Source organism: Saccharomycopsis crataegensis (assembly GCF_037102585.1).
Source record: "Saccharomycopsis crataegensis DNA, jcf7180000000085, whole genome shotgun sequence".
In the NCBI taxonomy this organism is placed as follows: domain Eukaryota; kingdom Fungi; phylum Ascomycota; class Saccharomycetes; order Ascoideales; family Saccharomycopsidaceae; genus Saccharomycopsis; species Saccharomycopsis crataegensis.
In genome coordinates, this window is record NW_027043830.1 from 632227 (window position 1) to 657538 (window position 25312).

General features: G+C 37.7%; 13 protein-coding genes across 13 annotated transcripts; 7 read left to right on the plus strand and 6 right to left on the minus strand. All coding sequences in view use genetic code 12, as the record gives it.

The window, feature by feature from the left end:
- Positions 1 to 420: 420 nt before the first annotated feature.
- DASC09_050070 (Zn(II)2Cys6 transcription factor) lies at positions 421 to 3279 on the plus strand (the record flags this gene model as incomplete). Its single annotated transcript, XM_064998606.1, has 1 exon — positions 421 to 3279. One exon carries the CDS (start codon positions 421 to 423, stop codon positions 3277 to 3279), a length of 2859 nt encoding a protein of 952 aa, XP_064854678.1.
- A 322-nt stretch (positions 3280 to 3601) lies between these two features.
- On the plus strand, positions 3602 to 4069 carry DPC13 (Dpc13p; the record flags this gene model as incomplete). The annotated part of the gene is made up of 1 exon (XM_064998607.1): positions 3602 to 4069. One exon carries the CDS (start codon positions 3602 to 3604, stop codon positions 4067 to 4069), a length of 468 nt encoding a protein of 155 aa, XP_064854679.1.
- Positions 4070 to 4930: 861 nt separating this feature from the next.
- DASC09_050090 (uncharacterized protein) lies at positions 4931 to 5437 on the plus strand (the record flags this gene model as incomplete). The annotated part of the gene is made up of 1 exon (XM_064998608.1): positions 4931 to 5437. The coding sequence occupies one exon, from the start codon at positions 4931 to 4933 to the stop codon at positions 5435 to 5437; it is 507 nt and encodes a 168-aa protein (XP_064854680.1).
- Positions 5438 to 5993: 556 nt separating this feature from the next.
- ARP8 (Arp8p) lies at positions 5994 to 8489 on the minus strand (the record flags this gene model as incomplete). Its single annotated transcript, XM_064998609.1, has 1 exon — positions 5994 to 8489. The coding sequence occupies one exon, from the start codon at positions 8487 to 8489 to the stop codon at positions 5994 to 5996; it is 2496 nt and encodes an 831-aa protein (XP_064854681.1).
- Positions 8490 to 9127: 638 nt separating this feature from the next.
- DASC09_050110 (nucleobase cation symporter-1 family protein) lies at positions 9128 to 10723 on the minus strand (the record flags this gene model as incomplete). The annotated part of the gene is made up of 1 exon (XM_064998610.1): positions 9128 to 10723. The coding sequence occupies one exon, from the start codon at positions 10721 to 10723 to the stop codon at positions 9128 to 9130; it is 1596 nt and encodes a 531-aa protein (XP_064854682.1).
- Positions 10724 to 11531: 808 nt separating this feature from the next.
- Positions 11532 to 12506, plus strand: FOL2 (GTP cyclohydrolase I; the record flags this gene model as incomplete). Its single annotated transcript, XM_064998611.1, has 1 exon — positions 11532 to 12506. The coding sequence occupies one exon, from the start codon at positions 11532 to 11534 to the stop codon at positions 12504 to 12506; it is 975 nt and encodes a 324-aa protein (XP_064854683.1).
- A 786-nt stretch (positions 12507 to 13292) lies between these two features.
- On the minus strand, positions 13293 to 14714 carry DASC09_050130 (kinetochore-associated Ndc80 complex subunit NUF2; the record flags this gene model as incomplete). The annotated part of the gene is made up of 1 exon (XM_064998612.1): positions 13293 to 14714. The coding sequence occupies one exon, from the start codon at positions 14712 to 14714 to the stop codon at positions 13293 to 13295; it is 1422 nt and encodes a 473-aa protein (XP_064854684.1).
- Positions 14715 to 14950: 236 nt separating this feature from the next.
- DASC09_050140 (putative Rab GTPase-binding protein) lies at positions 14951 to 18238 on the plus strand (the record flags this gene model as incomplete). The annotated part of the gene is made up of 1 exon (XM_064998613.1): positions 14951 to 18238. The coding sequence occupies one exon, from the start codon at positions 14951 to 14953 to the stop codon at positions 18236 to 18238; it is 3288 nt and encodes a 1095-aa protein (XP_064854685.1).
- A 286-nt stretch (positions 18239 to 18524) lies between these two features.
- RCF3 (Rcf3p) lies at positions 18525 to 18936 on the minus strand (the record flags this gene model as incomplete). The annotated part of the gene is made up of 2 exons (XM_064998614.1): positions 18525 to 18797; positions 18877 to 18936. The coding sequence occupies 2 exons, from the start codon at positions 18934 to 18936 to the stop codon at positions 18525 to 18527; spliced, it is 333 nt and encodes a 110-aa protein (XP_064854686.1).
- A 123-nt stretch (positions 18937 to 19059) lies between these two features.
- On the minus strand, positions 19060 to 19770 carry DASC09_050160 (cytochrome b5-like heme/steroid binding domain-containing protein; the record flags this gene model as incomplete). The annotated part of the gene is made up of 1 exon (XM_064998615.1): positions 19060 to 19770. One exon carries the CDS (start codon positions 19768 to 19770, stop codon positions 19060 to 19062), a length of 711 nt encoding a protein of 236 aa, XP_064854687.1.
- Positions 19771 to 20138: 368 nt separating this feature from the next.
- DASC09_050170 (cyclin-dependent serine/threonine protein kinase) lies at positions 20139 to 22820 on the plus strand (the record flags this gene model as incomplete). The annotated part of the gene is made up of 1 exon (XM_064998616.1): positions 20139 to 22820. The coding sequence occupies one exon, from the start codon at positions 20139 to 20141 to the stop codon at positions 22818 to 22820; it is 2682 nt and encodes an 893-aa protein (XP_064854688.1).
- An 834-nt stretch (positions 22821 to 23654) lies between these two features.
- Positions 23655 to 24587, minus strand: NSE3 (Smc5-Smc6 complex subunit NSE3; the record flags this gene model as incomplete). The annotated part of the gene is made up of 1 exon (XM_064998617.1): positions 23655 to 24587. The coding sequence occupies one exon, from the start codon at positions 24585 to 24587 to the stop codon at positions 23655 to 23657; it is 933 nt and encodes a 310-aa protein (XP_064854689.1).
- Positions 24588 to 24867: 280 nt separating this feature from the next.
- LIP1 (sphingosine N-acyltransferase subunit LIP1) lies at positions 24868 to 25257 on the plus strand (the record flags this gene model as incomplete). Its single annotated transcript, XM_064998618.1, has 1 exon — positions 24868 to 25257. The coding sequence occupies one exon, from the start codon at positions 24868 to 24870 to the stop codon at positions 25255 to 25257; it is 390 nt and encodes a 129-aa protein (XP_064854690.1).
- Between the last annotated feature and the right edge of the window lie 55 nt (positions 25258 to 25312).

Consider the following 25312-nt stretch of genomic DNA (forward strand, 5'->3'; position numbering starts at 1 on the left):
AGATGTAGTTTTTACCCGGATTTCCTCACTTACCTACTACCTACCTGCCCACCGTGTGTGGTTGGTCTTGTTTGGTGCGAGCGAGTAATTAAATAAATAAATAATATAATTAATATAAGGTACAGCACATCCACATTCCAGGACACTCCACTCACTCACTTACTGGATAGATCCCCGTATTCAGTAATTACATTATTATAATGGCGTGTCCCACCCCAAATACATGATTCCCCGGGTGGAAAAAAAAAAAAAAAGGCGGAGATCTCATCTCACTATTTGGTGATGATGATAATATAGCCTACCATTCTTTTTTCTTTTTTTTCTTTTTTTTTTTTTTTGCCATTTTGTTTGTCCAGGTGAAATGAATTATGATTGTTATTGTCTTCAATGGCTAGTTTATCATAGCATGAGGTCCCCATAATGGATGATGCCTCTTATTTCCCAAAGTTGAATGACGAAGATATGACATTCGAACCAAGCCGCAGCGGCATTGGGGTGGAAGTATCTTCCTATCAACATCACCGCAAGCGCCAGAAAGTGAAAATCGCCTGTGAGAATTGTCGAAGCAGAAAGAAGAAATGTGATGGTTTAAAGCCTGTGTGTAGTCATTGCAAAACGATTTATGAAAAGAAATTGATGGCGAAAATGAAATTGAATAAGTCGTTAAAGAATAATAATAATGATCATCATGCGGCATCGATGAAAATGATTGAAGAGGCAGTTAAAGTGGATTGTCGCTACAGAGACGATGGAGCACTGACCTTGGAAGATCAACAACCTACTTTATTAATATCGTCATCTCGCGCACACCAACCCTCAGGAGGCTTTTCTTCAATCACCATGGAGTTTTCAAGAACATCATCATTCGCCAATGCAATTGAGTATCAAGGAGATATCATTCCAAAAAACACGAACAACACCATGATGAATTGTGATACTGAAACAACACAGAAAGCAGATTCAATGCATGAATTATTGAAGGAAGTGACTGGGAAGTTCAACATTATTTACAAGTTAATTAAGGCTAAGGCAACTGCAGATGATGGAAAGATATCGACCAAAACCAAGAGTGATGGCAATATCATTCAAACAACTTTGAAAGAAATTTATAACACTTTGAAGACCTTAGAACATAATACTCATCCGTCCAGTATCACTGTCTTCAATGGCAATGATGATTTTTCTACAAGCTCCGGATGTCCAATAACAAGAAAAAAAAGGATGATGCTGGTGATGGCGGCTGCAAGGAATGTCGATGATAATTTGATTGATCCAGCGCAGTCGAAGTGTGCGTTTCCTGGATATTGGGATCGATCAGTGGAGCGGGTTTTAAAATGGCCGATATTTGATGGGAAGTACGATAAACTTGCAGAGGAGGTGCATAAAGTGATGAAGATTAATGATAAACATCTCTTACACGCTGAATGGCCAGAAATCAAAAGGTCCAATGGTCATCATGAACCGGAGAGGCGTCATAATATCTGCAACTCAAATATGGATAATCTAAATAACAACGGTAATATTAAGGATACTAGGGCAGATGAGATCTCGGGATTAATGAAAATTGGAAATATCATTGATGGAACAATAAGCAAGAGTACTGACCCAGTTGTGAAAAACAAAATTTTTTTTGAAGATGGGAAGTCCCTGAAAAGAAAACGGTGCTTCAGATTTCGATTTTTAGAGACTTTAAGGAGTTTGGAGCCAAAAATCATGAAGAATTTGTCCAAATGGACTGAAGACTATATTTTGAACGTTCATACTTCTGGGAATTTGTTCATTGATATTTTATCATTACGGAAAACCACTACGGAACTCTTGGATGATTATTCGAGATTTTTAGTACTGGAAGGAACATCTAACAAGGATGATAATGAAAAATTGTTGAATTTTGATGAAACCGAACACAAAAATAGAAACTTTTTGTTGCAGTATCATTTTTCTGAGGCAGGGAATAGATACCTTGACGAAGATCTCGGGGATGGAGAACGATATATTCCAATATATTGTCTTTTGATGATTTGTTCAATCGGTATGTTATCATCTAAATATGATTGTAAAAATTCCAGAATTTGCAATTTTGCCTCGTCATATGACGAACGAAATCAATTTGGAAAAAGTGAGTTAGCGTATCAATTATATTTGCTATCTATGGAATTCAAGAAATTACAAAATAACCCGTCAATTCTCATTGACGAGGCTAATCGCCACGAATTGTCTCACCAAACGTCGTTTTATTCATTATGCGACATTCAATATGATTTGTTGCTATCGATGTATAAAAATTTCATGTTGAAACCATTTGAAGCATGGTATCACATTTATAATGCATCTTCGATGATGTTGGTATATTTGGAATTGAATCGTGAGAAAATAAACTCTACTTTGAAAAGCTACCAATTGATTCAGCGGATATATTGGCAATGTCATAAAAACGAGTGTGAATTGAAAGTTTATTTATCGCCAGTGTATTTGTCATCAGGTATTATTAGTTATAAGCCACCTTTCAAAATCAGTGATTTGAAGATTCCAGGATATATCAATCAAGAAGAAAGCGTCATTAAAGATGGTTGGGCGTTTTATTTGACAGAAGTTTTCGTTCGACCGATCTTAAACAAGATTTTGAACGCTTTTTATTTAAAGTCCACTAATGAACATTCAAAATCTTCGTATGGCGACAGTATGGAGAACAACTGGACACTTTTAGATCAAGAAGACTATGTACAGTTGATTCAGTTTTTCTTGAAAGAAACCGGGGATTTGTTGATAATCTTTGAGAAATTCTTGAATCAGCAAAACCTATCCACTCCTTTGAGATGTGCGGATGAGCGAGTGATACGTATTAAAGAATGCCTATCTTTGCCAGTATTATACTATATATTAACGGTTTTGGCATTACCGATGCCGAACTACACTATCCAGCATGTTGAGTCTCGAGGTGGACCAATAAGCTATGACCAGTATTTGCATCCATATTTGATTGCGTTTTTGAAAGATTTATGTGATCAGTATCTTCGATTTCCCGATTTGATGGATTTTGCTAGTGAGAGAAGACACGGAAGTTGGTTTAGATTAAGAGATACTTATCTGTCTTGTGTAATATTGATGATAATTTATAAAAAATTTGGGATTCATTTTTTCACAAGGGATAAATTGCGGATGTTTGTGGATCAGACAAATTGCATTTTTAACTATTGGATAGTAGAGGCCCAAGAGTTCAAACTTTCGTTGCAAATCATTAATGGGATTTATAATGATTTGCCGTATATTGATAATTAGTTGTTTTCTTAAGTTTGTTGCTTTTTTTTTTTTTTTTGAAAGAAAATTATTGTTGAAAGCGACTTGTTATATTATATATAGTTTTTCGCTCACTTTTCACGGTTATTGACGAGTAACAAAAAAAAGAAGAGAATTACCAATTGTTACTTCATTTATATAGGTAATGTTGAATGGGCTGGAAGTGTGTAATTATGAGCGATGGCGTATAATACAGTCAGTGTAAGAAAAATAAATAAAAAAAAAAAAAAAGAGAACGCGAGTAACTCAAACAAAGGATGTTAATAATTACCCACCCTAATTTACAATCCTAACCATTGTTGCCATGTGGAATACTCTTTTTAGAACCTCTGCCCAAAATATTAGAAGCCTCGGAGTGTTTGCAAGCTCCAGGCTCGCTTTGTCTGCCACCAAGGTCGCCACCTCTGGCATCAACGGATCAAGAATTACGGCGTCTATCCATAACAAATACAACTCTGCTGCCGGTTATGCTACCTCATCCAAGAGTAATGAGGATGAATTCATTCAAAGTAGACTCATGGAAATCAACTCGAGGATCCAATCTAATCCTAGAGTGTTTGAAGCGTACGGGAGTCTCCAAAAATTGATTGCCGATAAAGGAGTGTTGTCACTGGGGGCCAAACCATCGTATTTCCAATTGATGAAGATCATGAGCGATTCTGAGATTCAAATGGCGGTGCAGAAAGTTGCCAAAGAAATGAAGGCCGCGAACATCGAGCTTTCTAGAGAAGACATCGAGCCGTTGATCGAGTTGTTGAGCAAGAAGAATTGAAAGGGTTGCTATATTTTGATCTTGTATATTTATTCATTTACTTACTTATTTTGTATCTTTTTCTCCCCATCCCATGATTAATGATTATTGACATAGAACGACACACACCATGGATATGTATTACATACAAAATGTATTTAATACATATCCATATATGTACACACTGCAGCGATAATTGAGACCCGGAACGTGACAAGAAACGTGATCAAAAAAACGGCCAATTTCCGTTTTCGATCAACTCCGCATGGGCTGCTGGTACTGGGATCTGGATGGAGAGACCCTCAGCCCCCCTCGGGTGGATGATTCTGTTGTCATTCCAGACCGCCACCACTGCTACTGCCAGTCTCTCCGTATTGTTTCTGTTTGTTGCTTGCTCGATTGCTTTTCCTGCCTGCTTCGCCTAGTACACATATCACATACCACTAGCCTAGCCCCGACTCTTGGTATCTCAGTGTTTTTGTGGGTTTATCTTTTCAACGCACTTTTTTTTTTTTTTTCATCTCTCTCTCTCTCCTCATTCTTTTTTTTTTTTCCCTTTGATTCACTCTACTTTCCCCATACTAATTTAGGTGTGTTGTTAACATCGATCCATTCTTTTGTACACTTCCCCAACCACAGCTACCACTAAGCCCCAACTTTCATTCATTCATTAACAAAAAGATATTGCCTGTTTGTGTGTTTTCTTTGATTTTTTCACCCGTTCAAAGTCTCGCAGTACAATATCATATCTCTCATCTTGCACACCTCATTGAATCTGCCGTGTCCCCCCCCTATATCACCGATCTTATCGATTTTTTTTTTTCCCACCAATTCTCTCTCAACAACAATCCTTGCTCATAAAACACATTCGCCAAATCAAATATGTCATACCAGTTCCTTAAAGAAACCATTAGTCAAACATATACCGAGTTGCTATTCAAGAGAGATAGCTGTAGCTCCAAAGATGCCAGTAGTCAAAAATGTGAAAAACCCAGCACCATCAGCGGCGGGGAATTGGCAGCAACGATTTGTGTTCCCGTGGTGGTGGTCGCTTTGGTATTGGGTGGGTTAGCATTCAAATCTTATAGAGATAATAAGAAGGAACAAAAAGAGTTTGAAAATGATCCAGAATTTTACAAAAACGACGAAGAATTCATCACTGTCAACGACATGCCAGTGTATCCTCCTCCAGCTTACAATAACCATAATATGCTCAATAATGACTCGACCGATAACTTGAGTACCAAAGGAAGTGTGTATCCTCCAAGCATGAACACCCCTTATAATGGTGGCAGTCGTACTGCTTCGACCTTGAATCCTTTTGGAGGAGCAGATGATAGATATCCAAGCGCTGTGAACTCCAATAATGCATCGACCCCTCATCAATGACATTGGTAAATGGATCTTTCATATTTCTTTGGGAATCTTTAGAGTCCCTGAATTAAGAAACAAACAAACTAAAAAAAAAAAAAAGCTCTAGATTTCTCTTTATTACTTGTACCACTTTATTTTTTATCATTTGTTGTTAACATTCTCATTGTCGCATTTTGTCTTCATTTTTGTTTTTAAATATATATATATATATATATATATATTGTTGTTCAATTTTGTGTTATTTGATTTGATTTGTGATGGGCCTTTTTTATTTTATCTATCTACTCTCTCTCCTACCATATCTTTATTTACCCATTCATTCATTTTTTATTTCCCATTTTTTAAAGTCCTCAAAGGACTCAGGATCAGCTTCTTTATTTACTTATTTTTCGTTTTTTTTTTCTTTTTACATGTTTTATTGATTGAATGTACTTGTTATTCAGAAATCCACTCAAAAATTTGTAATAAAAGTATACCAAAACCCTCTTCATCATCAATTGTTGATCAACAACAAAAAAAAAAAGAAATGAAAAAAAAAAAAAAAAAAGTAAAGCAATTGACAACCTCTATCTTAATAACTGAATAATGCCTTGTAATGTAATGCTCTGTTTCCCAATAGATCCCAATCACTTTTGGTGATCCATAATTCCTGAACAATTTTCAATCTAGCAAACACCGCCGCCCCCTTCCATGTCAAAATTTGCGGATCGATATCTCTTGGAGGCGATAACACTTGGATAGTATTCAATTGATCGACAAATTGCGGACTTTCCACAATGCCAGGAAGTCTTCGTTTAATTATCGACGTGAGCAACTTCATCGATTCGGCGTCATCGAGTTTATGTTGTCCCTCTTCGGAATTACCGCTATTAGCGGCAATCTTAGATTTCTCCTGTTCGAATTCTTCATTCAAAATTTTCAAAATCTCATAAACGTTAGAGATCGAGAGAATTTGCGGTCTCCAAATATTAATTCTATCAGTAACGATCAAATCAATCGACGGAGTCTTGGCCACCCCGCCGACAATCAAGATATTCTCATAGAATTTTTTGCAATTGCCCAAATCATGTTTGCAAGCGTTGGTGATCGATTCAATGATGGCAAAATCAAGCTTGGTGTGAGATATTTTCAATTCCTCATCATGCGTCAAATCATTTTTTTTCAAGTTCAGGTTATTCGGGTTAAGATCGTCATTGTCCATCAAAATCAATTTCTTGACAATTTCTTCATCAGGAGTGTTCACGTATAAATCGTTAGTCAATGATTTTTTTTGTCCCATAGATGTAGGATTATTGGATTTCCCAGTATACGAATCCAGGGATTTAGAAAATAACCGGAATTTCGATTGCTTGGTTTGCAATTTGTTGCCGTCTGATTCAGGGTCTTCAAGCTCAAAAATCTCAGGGTAAAATAACCCCATTGGAGATAACATCACTTCGTCGAAGACTTTGAACTGAAATTTCTCAGTTTTGCTTCCTGGTTTCCGTTTGATGAAGTCGTACAATTGCACCGCGATGTTAGCATCTTCAAAAGTCGAGAATTTTTCCTTCAAGTCATTGACCAATTTCCAATCATGTACATTACCATAGTCAAATTCCTTGTATGGGAATCCTGATTGCACAATCATCTTGCTAAAAGCTTTAGTGATATCATCACCACCATAGTCCAACTGGATTCTTGAGTCATTGATCACCATTCCTTCGTCAATACAAGACACCGACGTGGTTTGTGCTCCAATATCAACCACACAAGCTTGTGAGACCCCGGCCCCAAATGTCGCCGCCATGGTTTCTTGAATAATGGAAATTGCATTGAAATTCATTTGCAAAATTAAGTAAATCCACGTTTCCACATGGGTCTTATCATACAAGTCAGGAATCACTAACACGATATTGAAATTCTGGAAATTGTCCACCAGGAATTCTTTTGTGAGTATCTCAGAAAGGATGAGTTGAATATCTCCTACGAGTTCCGTAGGCGAATTATAATCGTTGGGGTTCTCATTAAACTTCCCATTAACGATAGGATACCGTAATTTGAATCTCTGATTATTTGCCAATTTTAAGGCGTTCTCCCCAACTAAATAACTCTTATCCTTGATAGACTCATCATTATTATTGGTCCAATCGATCTTATGAGGATCGTTTAAATCAGAGATTATTTCACTTCGCACTTTATTATTGAAATTCTTAACCGTCTCATTGGAATTCGGCAAGATTCTTCGTTTATAAAATCTCATTCTTTCTTTAAAATCACGTTGGACCATCTTTTTGGCGTTATTAAACTTCTCTCCAAACAACAAAGCATCTTCATCCTCGGTATTATTCCCATTGGTATCCTGCAGTGAACTTTTTTGAGAATTCCGCCTACGAGGAAGTGTTTCGTGGGTGGTAGCTTGGTCATGGTTGGGAATGGCAATCACATTAGGGAAAGTTTTTGGGTATGCTTCATTCACAAACCCAATTCTGATATTTCTTGAGCCAGGATGAATTGCAATGGTCCTAAGACTTTTAGCCCTCTTTTCTGCATCTTGGGCCACGGCGGCCGGGGTTCCCGACACCGTTCCGCCATTTTCCTCCATTTCATTATCGTCATCGTCATCGTCATCATCATCAATATCCATTGGGGTTTCTCCTTTTGAATTGCCCACCAAAGGAGTTGGGGCCAGTGGGGTTGGCGGGGCCACCGATTCAGATTTCAATTTTTCCTGTTGTTTTTCCAAATTCGATTTCCTCCCCTTTTTCATCCCAAACATTTCTTTCCGTTTACGCAAATAAATGATTTGGTCGTCTTTTTTCAAATAATCAGTGTAATAATTCTTTTGATTGATTAATGGGATTGGTTGGAACAATGAGTTTATCAACTTGTTCTCGACTTTTTCGATCCCCGAGTTCTTAATCTTGATCGCCATATTTTCGGCCGCTTTTATACGACCCAATTTACGTTTCAATAAAATCTCCTCACTGACCTTCTTACCAGCTAAAGGATTCTTCTTTTTAACTGGAGTGGCAGTTCCACTGGGAGTGGAGTTTTTGGCCTCATTAGAGGTGGTTGGCTGTTCGGACATCTTCCCCTAGTTATTTTGTATCGCTATTTTTCTCTTTTCTTTCGTTGTGATAAATTGATATTGTCTTTTTTTTTAGGAATGATATATCTAATAACTACTCTCTCTCTTTCTCTCTCTCTTCCTGAATTGCTGTTGTTTTTCTTGTATTTTTTTACTTCTGAATAAGAAGAAATTTTTCGTCATTTGTGTGAAAAACATCAACAAAAAATCAAAAGAACTGTCAATAATCACCTCAACGGGGGCTGCGTAACCACATATCGAATAAGCATTTTACTCATGAGAAAACAGCAGCAATGATATCTCCACAGATGGTAAGTTCCGTTCTATAGTATTGAAAATACGGTGGCCAAATTGACTAATCAGGTTTGACAGACAGAATATAGGCAAGAAAAAAAAAATGCTACAGAAAGTTAATGACTAAAGGTACAAGAATTGTAATCATAAAGGTAACCAAATAAGAATAACAATACAATAAGAAACGAAGTTGAAGGGGAAATTAATAATCTAGGAAACAAAAAGCCCTCCATAATAAACAGATAAAGAATAAAACACACAAGAACTAAAAACAAAAAACAAAAAAAAAAAAAAAAAAACAAACAAACAAACACAACAACAACAACTAAACCAATAAATCAAACTTAGAATTCTTTGATAGCAGAAGCATCATATGGAATAACTCCTAAGTCGGCTGCCTCTTGCTCAGTGAACGTATCAAATTCATCTACCTCATCAATTTCGGTTGAAACCGTACTTGGAAAAATCAAACCACTGATATAACACAAGAAGAAAGAAATACAAAATCCAAACAAAGAGTTGCCTTGGAAATAATTGATGATTCCTGAGTTTACATGGGCATTCGTATTGACACTTTTAACTAGCCCTGGCACTCCTGGAGCAAAACCAATGATCCAAATAATGATGTTTTGCCAATTGAACCCTTTAGTGTAGTAATAGATCCCATCAGAATCGAAAGTGTAAAGATCCGACAATTTGATAGTTCTTTTTCTTTTAATCCAATGTTCACAAACAATGATCCCGACAAATGGCGACAAAAACACAGAAAATGCAGACATGACCAAGTAGAAATTGGATGACGAGTTATAATACAACCAGGGACAAGCGGCCCAAGACAATAAGGCAGTAGCGATGGCACCCCGCCTGATATTAAAGAATTTCGGTAAAAGACCAGCTATATCAGTACCTCCGGAAATACCATTCCCAACAACATTGATGGCCAATTGAGAAGTCAAAACCCCGAACGCACAAAAGAATACCGCGGCTCTTGCCTTTGGAGAGTAGTCATTGGTTAAGATTTGGTCCATGATTTGTGATGGGGTCCAAAACTGCTCATCGTATTTTCCATCTAATGCAGAAGCGGTGGCTAACCCCATCAATGGGATCACGGTCCCCATCACCAAGTTACCTACCGGGACCCCGGCCCAAGAGCTTCTAGTATTTTTTGAGAATCTGGTGTAATCCAGACTGTTGACGATCCCCGTTAGCAAAGACCCGTACCAACTGGTCACTCCTGAGATCCACGCCCAGCCATGGGCCGAAGGAGCAAGGGTGTTTGGCGTATCCATTAAAGGACCATCGTCGCCACCATTCAAAGCCACTGCCCAAATGGTGAGTCCCAACATTGAGAAAAAACAGGTTACACATCCTACGTGTATCAAGAATCTCAATTTTTCTGGTCTAATTAAAAAGAATGGGAGTTGGATTAGTTGGAACAATACAAACCCAATGAGATCTTTGCGAGAGAATGGCACGGATTCCAGGAAGGTATTGGTTAAATTGAAATAATCTGAAGACCATGATGAAAAAATATTCCCAAGAATCAATCCTCCCATCCAGGCGTCACTGGCGTACCAAACGATCGATAGAAGGATTCTGATGAGGATCCCCAAATAGCAGCCTCTTATGCCAAAGATCACTCTTTGAAGCATGGTATACCCCACATGGAAATCGTAACCAGGGGCACTTACGAAAAAATAGGCAAGGCAGATGAAAATGTTACCAATGACGATACAACCCATTATTTCCCCGACGTTGATACCAATGGATAGCAAAGAAGATCCAGCAGACCAAGTTGCCACAGAAACATTACCAATTGAATAGAAAGATAAGAAAGTCCAGAACCCCCATATTCTTCTAGATATTGGCATGGGAACAACATCATGATTCTTTAGATAGGTCACGTCCTGGTTTTCTCGCAACACTAGGAAGTTCCTCATGGCAATATTAAAAAAGTCTGATTCTCAATAGATGTTCGGGACGGGGGGCAATTTGAAGATGTAAAGAGTGTTCGAACCGCAAATGAATGGGAAAACCACAAATGGCACGCAATAGAGAGAAGAAAAAAAGATAAGATTATCGGCAAACAAATAAAAAAAATCGTACCAAACCTTTTCTTTCTTTTCTTTTCTCCTTTTGATGTTGTTGAGAGTTTTATTTATGGTTTCTTTTTCATTTCAAGGATCGATAATGCTGGAAAAAAAAAAAAAAAAAAAAGAAAGAAAGGAAAGCATAATATTCCCATCTTGGTTAAGATTACTGCAACCGAAGGTATCTCTGTGGATAACAACAGCATACAGGTACAGTTATGGCTGTGATGCGTACAATTGAAACAACGTCCATGACGATGACAACCACAGCAACAAAGAGAACAATAGGATAGTGTAATCATCCCCAGTAACTGTGCGAGCAGATGAGTGGCTGGACAACCCCCCGCGCATTAAAAAAAAAAAAAAAAACGGCCTGCCGCAGTGTTGGAGTATGCATGTGTTCATGCAGTCTCATGCAGTGTAATGCACATGTCACAAGATCTAAAAACGTTTTTTTCTTTTTTTTTCTTTCGGTGGAAATTTTCTTCGTGCTCATCACGATAATTATCATCATCTTCCACCTCCCTTTCCAAGATCGCATCTTCTTTCTGGGCAGTGGAAAAAAAAAAAAAAAAATTAGAAGAATTACCAGTATATACCCACCCTCTCATACACACGTTAATTAACTATCCTCTTGGTATTAACCTCCAAATTTGCAATGAGTTCTAACAACCAAAAGCAACCTTCAACTTCTACTTCTTCTTCGTACACCAGTTTCTCGGCAAATGAGTCAATGAAGAATTTGTCAATATCCGAAGACCCTTCCTCAAAAGAAGTGGTTTCCCAAGACCATAAGATTGTCGATAATATCCCTTTCGGTCTGGGATATGCTGCTTCAGCAAAGGCCTCCATTAATGGACATTCACATCAAGCATCTTCTTCATCATCTACTGGTGATTACAATAACTCACCAAAGTCCCAAGGCCAAGTGGATACCAGATTTTTACAATCTCCTTTGGCAACCAGACCGGCCTCTCCTTACACTCTTAACCCTCCTGTCGACAGCGATGGGTTATCCTGGCCATCGGTTGGGGCACATGCCAGAATTGCCGAATCCGAAGAAGAAAACACCCAACGTGAGCTCAGAATCGCCGAAGCGGTCAAGACCATCCTCACAGAATTGGGGGAAGACGTCACCAGAGAAGGATTATTGGAAACTCCTGAACGTTACGCCAGAGCCATGTTATATTTCACTAAAGGTTACCAAGACAACATTAGAGATGTTATTAAAAGAGCGGTGTTCGAAGAAGACCATGACGAAATGGTGATTGTTAGAGACATTGAAATCTACTCATTATGCGAACATCACTTGGTGCCATTCTTTGGTAAGTGTCACATTGGGTACATTCCAAATAAAAAAGTGTTGGGATTGTCCAAATTGGCAAGATTGGCCGAGATGTACAGTAGAAGATTCCAAGTCCAAGAAAGATTGACCAAGCAAATTGCAATGTGTTTATCGGATATTTTGAAACCAATGGGTGTGGCAGTGGTGATTGAATGTGCTCACATGTGTATGGTTAGCAGAGGAGTTCAAAAAACTGGTAGTTCAACAGTCACCAGTTGCATGTTGGGATGCTTTAGAACTCAGCAAAAAACAAGAGAAGAATTTTTGGGATTATTGGGTAGACGTTAGAATTGAATTTACTGAAATCAAGTTGAGAGGAATAATCACTATTCCATTTTACTTTGTTGATAGTTCAATCTACCTTCAATTATTGGCAAATTCTTCTTGGATTGCTTGCTTTTCTTTCTTTCTTTCTTTTTTAATTGTTTCTCTTCTCAAAAAGATTGTTGTATCTTTTTTAGAATACGTTATACAATTTGTCTTTTTTTAATCGAAAGTTTATGATATCAGTTTCGATTTTATAGTATGGGTTTAGAATGAGTTGGTTTTTTTTTTTGTTAGTTTCAACACTATTAATTAGAGCATAATCGCAAATCCTTGGGGTTATGTTTGAATTTTATCATATATATATATATTATATATATTCATCAGGCATTCATTTTCATTGATTTCTTTTTCTCGTTTTTTTTTTTCTTAGTTAGCTTCATGATTTTCAGTATTAATATTTCAACCTGTTTTTTTTTTCTTTCTTCTCGCCATGTCACATTAAAAATTATAAACCTCAATTTACGAACAATTATTTTCAGTCATAATCATAATTTGAAAAATGGTCTAAAAATAACATCGAGCTCTGTATTATGATACAAATATTAAGATCAAAAAATAAATGTTAATTTTCTTTTTTTTTTTTATGTATAAAATTATGCAAAAACAAACGCCAAATAATACAAAAGAAAGAAAGGGAGCCAAAATGCGATGAAATCTTTAAGCAAAAGAAAATGAAGACGAGCTAAAATACAAGGAAATTTCTAATCAAGGGAAAAGGAAAGCGCACACAAACCTCCAGCAGATAAATCACTCAAAGACATTATGGGCCAACTCCATCTCCATCTTTTTCATATAAACTTCAATGTGCTGCCATAATAGTCTAACTTGATATTGAGTATCATTCAATTCTTCTTCGAAATCATCAACCAATTTTTTAGTCTTTAACGTCAATTCTCTCAATTTGGCGTGCTTTTCATTAACTTCTTTATCTTTGTTTTTCTTTTCCAACATTAATTTTGTGTATTCTTCTTGCAAAGCTTTCATTTTATCTGTGTTTTTGATCATTTTCTCTTGCCTTTGATTCGAATATCTTGCTATTTTCTCATTCACATTATCAATCTGTTGTTGCACTTGTTGAATTTTCTTATTCAAATTGATCAATTCCGAGTTTTTGTAGTCCTTAGCATCATTATACTTTGTTAACTTCAATTGTTGTTCATTAGAGGTTCTCAACTCATTCTTGATGTTCTTCTTCAAATTGATTAAACTTTCAATATCATTCCCGATCAACTTGATGGAGTCAATTGTCACTTGGATCTTGCGATCTTTATCTTCTATATTAGTTAATTTGATCTTCAAATTTGCCAACTCTTTTTTAAGATCGTTGATCTCATTCTTAGTGTTTTCCGGGTTCTTCAAATCAATTTTGTTTATTAACGCATCAATCTCATCGTTTTCTCTTGTAGTATTAATGATGTTTTCATTTTGCAACTCGATCTCCCCGATTAATTCATTCCGCTTTTGTTTGTAATTCAAATGCTCTTGCGATAATTTATCCTGAATCGATTTCAATTCTTTCAAATCCCGCTGAATCTTCGCTTGATAATCGTTGATTTCACTGATTTTTTCTTTAGATTTATTTTGGTGCTTGTTTTCTATAGTTTCGATATTGCGCATTAATTGGGTATTTTCATCAATCAATTGATTTCTTTTGATCAAAAATTGCTCACTAACATCGATTAATTCTTGATAGTCATTCGAGCGTTCGTATTTGAATCGCGCAAAGTTGACAATCGCACTCAAGATCCGGCTTAATCTATAAGAATCTGGTTTGTAAATGTCAAGGAAATTAAAATCGGAAATCCCGCAAACTTTCATGAACTCGTATAATTCTCTTTGTAACGCGATGATTGGTAAAGATTGGGAAACATCATTGAATTCATCTCCAAGATTGGTCTGCTCACGAAACTTTTCGAGTTTTTTGTTCAACTTTGTTGATAAAAACTCTGGAGGTATCAAATCATTAAATAAATGCTGGGTGAATTGAGAGGTTGGTCTAGAAAGATTTTCTTCGGTAACGTTGATGTTACAACTTTCCAAACAAACCGCAATTTCTTTGAATGAAAGTAACGGAAAGAAGTCATTGGCGTGTTGGTTTTGGTTTCGGCGGTGGATGGAAGAGGAGGAAGAGCCTATACTTCTTCCAAAATTGGACGTGGATCTCGACATAACTGACGGTGGTATTCTATTTCAACAGAATCTCTATAATAATGATCTGCCTTGTTTACATTTTCTACATGTTTACTTTTCTATAAAATTTCGTGTTTATGTTTTGACATGTGACGCGTTGTCATGTGACAAAATGTCTTCGCCTCCCATTTTCATGTGTCGCAGCATTTTCCAAATGGCAGGCGTTACGTTAAAAATTACGGGGTAAAGGTAAGCAAATAACTATAGAGATCACAATGTACAAGTCCAAGCATAAGTTGAAATCGATCTCCAACAACATCAAGTCGGCAACGTTGTCAGACTTCTCTAGCGGTTTGACCCCTCAAGATTTCCAAATTTCCCCGGTGTCGCACTATGGGATATCTGGAACCGTTATTTCTATGGGGTTTGACCCGGTGCAATCGTTATTAGCATTGGGGAATAACCAGGGAGAAGTGTATGTGTTTGGTCAGAAAGGTGTGGAGATTGTTTTCAAGACCAGCAGACCTGAACCAGTCTTGTATTTGAAGTTTATCAAGAATGTGTTTTTGGTTGCGGTCACCGCAAGCTCGATCTTGCAAGTTTACTCGTTGGAATCCAAGCAGTCATTGACCGAATGCAAAGTTCCTGGCAATGTCTCAATTGTGGAAAGTGATCCATCATTGGATTTCATCTACCTTGGTTTGGATACTGGAGTGATTATGATTTACGACGTGGTAAAAGGGTATTTGACTCCCCACAAAATCACCAACTTGCAAAAAACTCACGTCATTAGAAAGTCTTGGAATCATAGCGCTACCCCACATATCGATCCCACAAGGATTGACAACTCTATCAGATCATTACAGGTCCATCCAAGAGATATTGGAGTATTATTGATTGCATATTCCAAAACCGTGGTGTTATATTCGGTGACTGAGCGGAAGATCAAAAAAGAGTTCGATTATGAAGTTCCCCCAGGAGCCCCAGGTGGCGACTTAACAAATGTGGAAACCTCTCGCCAACCAGATGTCGTGAAAGCCCTTTTCCATCCTAATGGTTTGAATATCTTGACATGCCACGAAGACGGCTCCTTAGTTTTTTGGGATACTAATAATGGTACTTTGATCCAAGCCAGAACTTTATTCGACACCGATGTCGACAAACCACAAAGCGGGTTGTTTAATAATGTGAAAATGGTTCAACCAATGAGATATAATAAAATCACTCAAATTGAGTGGGTTTGCGAAGCTAATCCTGAAAACACTTCGTTGTTGATTGCTGGTGGGGATTCCATCAAATCGAATAACCCTAATGAAAGAGAAACTAATCTTAACTTAACCAGAATTGATTTTGGCACCACTCCAAAGTACTCGATCACATCATATGAAAAGATGTCGGAATTTTATTCTAACCCAAAAAATTTAAAAATTTTCCCAATTAGCCAAAAAAGCTCCATTAGAAGCTTTTTGCCCTTGCCTGCTAGTTCACCATTCTTTGCAGGAAACCATAACCCCAATGTTATCTTTGTGTTATTGGAAAATGGGATCATGGAAGTGTTGAGATATCCATATGGTAATCTGATCCACAGCTCGTCCATTTTACCTCCTTCGTTGTCCTGGGTTCATCCTGAGTTGACATGTTTGTCAGCAATCATTGCTCCGCGAACTCAATGGATGGGAATCTTGCAAACTTTGGAATCAGAAAGAAAAAAAAAGATTGCTCGTCAGAATGGAGCTCTGGATTTTTATGATGAAACAATCTTGACAGGTGGAGCTGCCTCAACTGTGAAGCAAAGAGTATTCACGGAAGGTAGAAGTGTGATTATATCTGGTCATTCTGATGGTACAGTGAAATTGTGGGACGGTTCAAGATCAGAATTGGATGAAATAAGTGTTATTGAAATTGACACATCGTTTGGGCTTGGACAAGCAAGCAATCCATCTCCAGTTAACAAAGTTTCATTCTCAGGTCACACCACCGATTTAATTATCAGTAATGATGATGGTGATACCATTTTGTATAAGTTTGGTAATAACAGGTTATATGATCCGAATATCACCCGGAATGATTACGATCTTGATTCAAGCTTGACAATGAAATTGAAAAAGAAGAACGCCCCAAGTAACTCGCATTCATTGATTGTTAATGTGGAAAATAATATTCCAGCCTACATTCACAAAGGATTTTTGCCAATCATAATGATTAGGGCACCAAGGAATGGCGACGGCCCGAAGTTGACGGTTACCGCTCTTAAAAATTCCAATATAGAGTTCGCAGCGATTGCGTATAATGATGGTCAAATCATGGTTGTTGATAGAAGGGTTTCTGATATCATTTTCATGGAGAATATCAACAAAATATCCAGTAAAAGAAAATCAACAGGAAGCTTGTCGTACGTTACATCTATAGAGTTCGGTATCATGAAAGGCAGTGAAGATGCTAAATATTCTTCCATCTTAATGTTTTTGGGTACTTCGGTAGGAAATTTAATCACCTTCCAGATTGTGCCGGGCTCGTCGCCAAATTCTAGATCGAGATTCCAAATCAAGTTTTTGAGTTGTGTGGATGCCGATAACTCAAAGATTCGCAACATTATCCCAATCAATGCTGATAATGGTGCTTCTGCGGTAGCCAAAACTCAGGAATTCGCACAGTTGGGATCGGGAGTTTTAATCAAGGGGTTGATTTTAACGGTGTCTTCATTTGGGATTAGATTGTTCAAGTCACCTACTCATAAATCCGCCAATGTTAATTTCCAAAATTCGAATAGTGGTGAAATTGTTACTGCTGATATTTGCAGGGTTCGTCCAGTTAATGATATGTCAATATCATCAGGAGAGGTTACAGTGATGTCGGTTTTATTTGAGAATGGCCAAGTTAAATTCTTGTCGATTCCAAGTTTGAACGAAATTACTACTTTGGCTCTCAATTGCCGTCTTAACAGAGCTTTTGCCACCCAAAGCACAGTGTTGTTGAATGGGGATATTTTGATCAGAAATGATAAAACCGAGGGCTCATTGGTTCACATAACCAGAAGTGGATCAGTTAGAGGTGGTGCTGAAGCTGATAGTGATTTATTGTTCAATTTCGAGTTGAAGATCCCTCAAAGACCTACATTTAATTCTTTACAATGGGCAAGAGGTTCCAAAGTTACTACCCTTGATGATTTATTGATGGTGTTTGAAGGGGAAAGAAGACCTAGAACTAAGTATCCTAAAGAGGCCGGATTAGCTGAGAATTCTATGGCGAATAGTGCTCTACAAACGATGATTGGAGGAGTCAATGGTAGTAGCAATGACAGTAATCCTGGGCCATCTTCAGATCCTTATGGTGGGGGTCCTTCAAGATCTTATACCTCTAGTAGTAATCTGAGTGCTGGTAATAATAAAGGTTGGGGATTTGATATGAGTAATCTTCAAAGGTCCCTCAACAATACCTATAAAGGAATTGAAGACCGGTTCAATGAAGCTGGTAATAATATTGCTGAGCAGTATAATGAAACCGTGGAGGATACCAAAAACAATATGATGAAATCGATGATTAAATCCAAGTTTAGCTTTTAAAATGTGTGTTTGTTGAGGGTTGGTTTTATTTATTTGTTTATTTATATTTTATTTTATTTTTTTGCTTGCGCTTGCTTTTTTTTCCCCCGTTGTATATGTTGTTTTTTTTTTTTTGGTATTAGCGTCTTGTTCATATATTATTTTAGAAGTTAGTCGATATGTATTGGGAGTACAATACGGTTAGTTACGTTATAATGTAGGTTGTCTCATTAAGAAATGGGGTTTGCGCAGATGAATATATAAATATACGTTGGGGTAGCAGCAGATTAGAATCCGCCTGAAGCATTCATAGAGAATCTATATATTCACCATTGTCTGCTGCTTGCTCCAAGATCATTTGATCTCGTCTCTCCTTTTCGATCTTGTATTTGGTCGAATAAACCACCACTTGCTTATCGGCATCAAAGACAGCGCCCGCACCAATCCAGCACACAAACCAAAACGCCTTCACTGGGAGCCTGGATCTTCTGAAACTAGGGTATGCCATTGACACTGCGAAGAATGATCCCAATCCAAATACTAGACCTTTGACTCCTCCTATAAATAGGGCGGTGGAGATCTGTTTATGTCAGTAAAACATTATAATAATAAGGAGAGATATAAAAAAAAAAAAAAAACGGCCACTGATAATCACATACTTCTTTATTCAATCGTTTAATATTGCCTTCTTCATAGTGGAGTGGTTTAGCTTGTGTCATGGTAAAAGAGGTTCTTTTTTTTTTTTCAAGATAGTCGATCTACAAAAGGTTTGAATGGCAGCAATAAAAAATATTTTATTCAATTTGTGTTTTTTGGTTGTTTTTTTCTATGTCACGATACTATCATCGCCATTTTCGTTGTTGGAGATAGAGAAACACCAACGCCGATAATAGGGCAATCAGTAGTAGCAAGAACGAGGTTTTTTCTCTTAAAAAGAACGTCTTCCTTCTGTTTCTTTTCTTTTTGCGCTTCTTCTCTGTCCGGTGGTGAACACTGTTGACGTACCCTCCGCTGTGTAACACCCGTCGTATTTTCTCCTCTTCTTCTTTTGTCGATCGAATATTTATGGCATTCTGTAGCATCCTTAGAGCCATTCCCCCGTAGCTCCACATATACTGGTGGTTCACAGTACTATTGTTGTTATGGTTGTTATTATTGTTATTTTGGTGGTGGTGGTCTGCATTATCTTTTTGAATAATCTCTGGTTCTTCATTCGCGGCTACTCGATCGCTGTCGACCAATTCGCCCTTGTATAATGGTCTCAACATCATCTTAGAGTCCTCTGAATGACCCACGTCTTCAAAATATTCCGTGGCATCGACCCCCGCGCAGTCTATTAGTACTTCAACCCCTCCTGGATGCCGTGAGATAAACGGGGTGACATCGTACACTCGATTATGGATCACCATCCATAGATCGTCCTGAGTTTTGTGGTTAGAAACATCCTTTAGAGTGAATTTCGGTGCTGCCTGTCTTCGAAGGGGAGGTTTTGGCTTTGTAGACGGTGTGTTCCCATTGGAGGTCTTGAAGAACCAGCTACTCATAATCAACATTTGTAGAGCTGTATGAAGAGAGGCAAAAAAAGAAAGACGGAGGTGCAAAAGATATATTTTTGTCGGTAATAACTAAGACGGTTACTGGCAGATTATTGTGATGGCGATAATAACGGTTTCTGTCAGGATCCCTTTACGAGTATATCTAGACATATACAGAGAAAGACCAGAGAAAGGCTAATAACCATAATAAAATATTTGACATTTACTTCAGCCTGGGTAACTACCCGCCCTCCCCCCTGCGATTTTTTTTTGATTTTTGATTTTTTTTTTTTTTTTTGGGCTGCGACATCCGTCAGATTGGCTGAATGAAACTTATCCCATCTGACTGGCCGTGTGTGAGAAATCGTATATGACATTTCACCAATATGGGCTTCTCTTCTTCAGATACCACCAAGCTTTTCCCTAGAGAGAATTCTGTCTACAATATCCCGTTCTTCGGGGTGTCTGCCATGGGGAACTACCAACACTTGGATAAGTTGGGTGAAGGGACTTTTGGGACCGTCTCTAAGTGCAAAATGACAGAGTTCGATGACCGAGGCAGTCCGAAAGGCAAGGGAAAGCTTGTGGCCCTTAAAAAAATCAATATTCATGACCAAAAGATCGGTTTCCCCATTACCGCGTTCAGAGAAATCACAATCTTGAAGCGCTTGAAGCATAAAAACATTTTGCCACTACTAGATGTTGTGGCCAACAAAGAAGAAAAGTTTTCGGAAATGAGCAAAATCTGTGGCATCAAGCACCAATATTGTAGTTTCTTCTTGGTCAGTCCTTACATGAAGTCCGATTTGTCGGGTTTATTGCACAATCCAGATATCGAATTCGATGTTCCTTCGATAAAGTGTTTAATGTACCAACTTTTGGAAGGTCTAGATTATCTACACAAACAAGGGTACTATCACAGAGATATCAAGACCGCAAATCTCTTGGTAGACCATAATAATGTGCTAAAGATTGCCGATTTTGGGCTAGCGAGAAAATACTACGGTCATGCCCCAAGGTCGCAAGGTGGACCTTCCGAAGTCAGAGCCCTGTATACCCCTTTAGTGGTCACTAGATGGTACAGAGCTCCTGAGTTATTATTGGGAGATAGCCGTTATACCACCGCAATCGATATGTGGGGAGTAGGTTGTATTTTTGCCGAATTCTTTGAGCATACACCGATTTTAAAAGGTAAGTCTGATTTGGATCAACTTTACAAGATCTTCAAGTTGATTGGTGAGCCAACGGAACAGAATTATCCAGAATTTGTCAAATTGAAAAACCCAATGAAGGCAGAAATCACTCACTATAATCCAACTTTGAGGAGTCGATTCGGACAGTATTTCCAACACAGTGACAGTGATCATGAACAAGGAATTGATTTATTGCAAAAATTACTATGTATCAATCCAATGAACCGACTCAATGCAGAACAGGCATTGAAGCATCAGTATTTTTCAACCTCTCCTTATGCACACAAACCAAGTGATTTACCAGAGTTTGAAGCTTCTCATGAAATGGATAATAAGAAATTCAATGAAGAAAAAGACAGAAGAGAGAGGGCAAAGGCCACTCAACAACAGGGCTTCTCTGACAAATATCCAAACGAAAATGGCTATGGGAGATATCACAATAACACCAGTAATCATGGGTCGCTTCATCAAAGTCGAGGAGGGTATGGCTCTAACATGTCTAGGACAAATATGAATAAGAGCATTCACAAAGGCAATGAATCAGAGGAACGCGGGTTCAAGGATGATCAGAATGAAGGTCAAAACGAACGAAAGCAATCGAACTGGTCAAGAAATCCAAACAAACAGGAACATCCAAAAGAATCTTTCAAGCCGTCTGCCGCTATGTCGAATCTCCCAAAAAAACCCACCGTTCCATTACAATCGGTTGCATTGTTTGCGTCTAAATCGCGAGCATTGAAGCCGCTGCAACCTAGCTCAAGATTGCCACCAAAAACGCCCGCGGCCTTAATGGCTAGTAAACTTCAAAAGCCAACTGATCAATTAATTCTGATATCGAAGGACCCTGTACACATAAAGGAGAAGCTTGTTCATGGCAAACTGAAACCTACCACCGCATCGAAAACAGAAATCAATAAGCATGCCTTGCAAGGACACGAGCAACCAAGCAATAGCCATTCTACTTTGAAGCCGAAGACTCCTCAAAAGAGCCTAAAGCCAAAAAGTCCCCTTGAAAACAAAAGATCCTCGCCGCCATCAATACATCGTCAAATTCCTCGTAAATCTGAAGAGAAGCAGTCAAATGGTTGTGCCCATGAAGCACCATCAGTCAATTCTTCTGAAACTCAAGGTGATAAGATCACAACACCAAAGATGGATATTGATAGTGAAGAGGATGAGACAAAATTTGATAGCCTTTTTGGGGAAGACTCGACAAAGGATGAAAGTGCACATTTGGAAAAGAATGGCGTGGATATGATTGCAAATGGCGATGACAACGATTCAAATAACAAGGACCCTTCTCTTGAAAGGGAAGACAAAGAGTCTACGAGTGGCATCAAGAGATTGAGTGAAAAATCAACAGAACTTCTAGCAGAGAAGATGTCAACTACACCATTGAAAGAAAAAGCTGATAAATTGGACTCCAAGAAAGTTAAAGATGAAGCTTCTGTGAAACCTCTAATTTTGAAATCCAAAAGACTGTTCCCGTCAGTTCCACTTTCTTCTACATCAAAATTATCAACATCTGAGGACACAACAATTTCAAAAACATCCCAAACCTCACAGTCAAAATTGACAGGCAAAACTGCCAGCCGACAACTTAAAGAAGTCAACAAGATTATAGCTGCCCTGCCAGTCCACAAAAAATTAGGAACTGCTAGCTCCCTGCTGGATGATAAGAAGAAGACTTTAAGTAGACGTTCTTTGAAAGCCAGAAGTAGTTCATTTCATGATGATTACCTCTCTGACATTGAAGAGCCTGATTGGCGCTCTTATGTGGAAAATCAATATCTGCGCCTCCAGGGGGCTAAAAGGAGATCAACTAGTTCAGAAATGGTGACAAAGCCAGGGGAGAAAAAAAGAAAAACTAATTGATTGAAGACAAAACATTTATGCCTTTCTTTTTTTTTTTTTTTTCTGTTTGCCGTTTCTGATGGTTTCAATCATGGTATAATCTAAAGATTACAAATTATAGCTTAAACACTAGTTTTTTGGAGGGTTAGTGTTCTATTTGGGTTCACTGAGGAGCAAAACTTTTCTTACTGAACTTCATGGATGACAGAATATTGATGCTATATACTTGACTTATTTTATTTTACCGTGTGTCATCCCACCAGTATTTTCCACTTCCTAATTTGTTATTTTTTATTTTTCTTGTGATATTCACATCCCAGCCTCTTCCGTTTACAGGTTCTTCTTTTCCATCTTTTTTTGGATTTACTGACTATTTTTGAGATTATTTTTATAGAATGAAGTTAACTTAATTTATATAGATTAGATAAACAAGAAAAAAAAAAAGAAATGAGAGATGGAGGGAAAAAAAGCAAAGAACGGAACGTCCAAGTTGACAAAATCCCGGGACTTTTTGTGCTGTGCACTTTTCAATTCGTTGTTTCAAAGAAAACAAGCCATTACTAGAACGATTAATTTATCATTATTATTATTATCATCAATTTTTTCTACACCTGCTTCATATTTTAGTTTATTTATTTTTTTTTATTTTTCCTGCATGCATCATTAGATATCGAACACTCGCGATATCTTACACTTAATAGAATTGAATTTATCTAGACCTTAAATATGGAATAACCATCAACGAGTTAACATAGTTTTATAAGCGATAAAAAAAGGGGTGATAATGAAATAACATTAACACGAATCTCTAAAAAAAAATCAATGAATATTGAACAGTCTCTTTACTCAAGTATATCAAGTATAAGCCTGGCCAACAGATAGCTCCACCTGGTTCCTTAGCTGTTCATTTTTCTCATCATCTTGTTCGTAATTGTACATTTTTTGAACAAATTGGCATAAACTCTCTTTTGGAAATTCCACTTTTGCTCTTCTTCCTAGCGAATATTCGATCAATTCGTGTTCCTCATTATGTTCAACTTTCTTACTAAGGTATTCAGTTTTCTCCATCATTTTCAAAAAATCTTCCAAATTGACTTTCTCGTTGTTATGCGAAATATTTGGGATAGTTGAGGTCAAAGATATGTCAAAATGATGTTTCAAATACTTCAACAATTCAACCTTATTCATATTATTTGAACTCAAGGCAACACATGCGATAACAATCATTGTCAACGCATTATTGCACAATGTCGATTCGTTCAATGGTAAGTTTTTATTTTCACTTATCGAGCCCAAAGAATCAACTTGTTTGAAATATTTGATCGATGCTTTTTCCCAAAATTGTCCCAATAATTTTTTCGCATCCTCTGAAAGTACCGACACCAAAATCCAAGCTTTTACCCCAGAACTTTTCTTTGATTCATTAGCATTGCTGTTATTATTCCCCGCGAGCTTGCGTTTACCAATATCGATTTCTTTTTGAGGGAGTTCCACCAATTTGAACCCGTAAATCGTTTCCAAGGACTGTTGGCACAACTCAAAGACTTTATCGAATTTAACTTCCCTGTACGACTCGTTCTCCCAGACCACTTTCTGTAGCTGGTTCTTGTTGATGATATTTTTTCTAAATTCTAAAGCAAACACCCCTCGTACCATTTTGTAGGCCATATTCTGAACATTTGGGGGAGCTGAGGGAGTCGTTTCTTCTGATCTTGCCTCGCCGTCGTAGTCATGGTACTCTTCGCCTTGGTCGTCCTCGTACGCGCGCTTTCCGCTAGTCCTTGCCATAGTTACTATTAATATGTTATGGTTTTCTTCCTATTTTGCAATATCTTCCCTCGAGACAACGACGCTGGAGTATGATTGATCATATACATCAAAAAATAAAAATAAAAAAGCACGACGTGCGTCTTATTTGGAGATTACGTAAGGGAGTTGAGGGATTCCAAGAAAAAATGGGATTTTTTTTTTCCAGTGGCTAAAGTCCCCCTTAGACCACAACCAGGCACAAATATCCTTCAAGGAATAATAATAATAATATTGAGAATAATAAAGGCAAGGAATCAAAATGGTCAACAGAACCAAGAATATTGTGATCAGTTTGTTATCTGTGGTAGTGGTAATTGGGTCAGTCGAGTACTTCAAGATCTGGACCAAGGAAAATTATGATACCATGCACTGTTACACCAGAGTTAATCCAGTGGTGGATGATTCCAAAGTTCATAAAATTACCGTCAATGGTACGATCTCGTGTGATGTCAAAGCCCAAAATTTGCAGATAAACAAGAAGTTGACCAAATTGAAGGCCCAGCAACAAGACGTAACCTACTCTTACTGTGTTAATGATGATTCGAGCGCTGAGAAAGTCATTGACAAAGTAGTTGCCTACTATGCTGATCAAGATAATGAGTTGGGATTAAGCGAGTATTGCACTGGTAGCATTGTCCAATTATTATGATTCATATTCTTAGCTCTCTATATTATGTCGCTGCTCTTTTTTTTGTGTGTTCAAT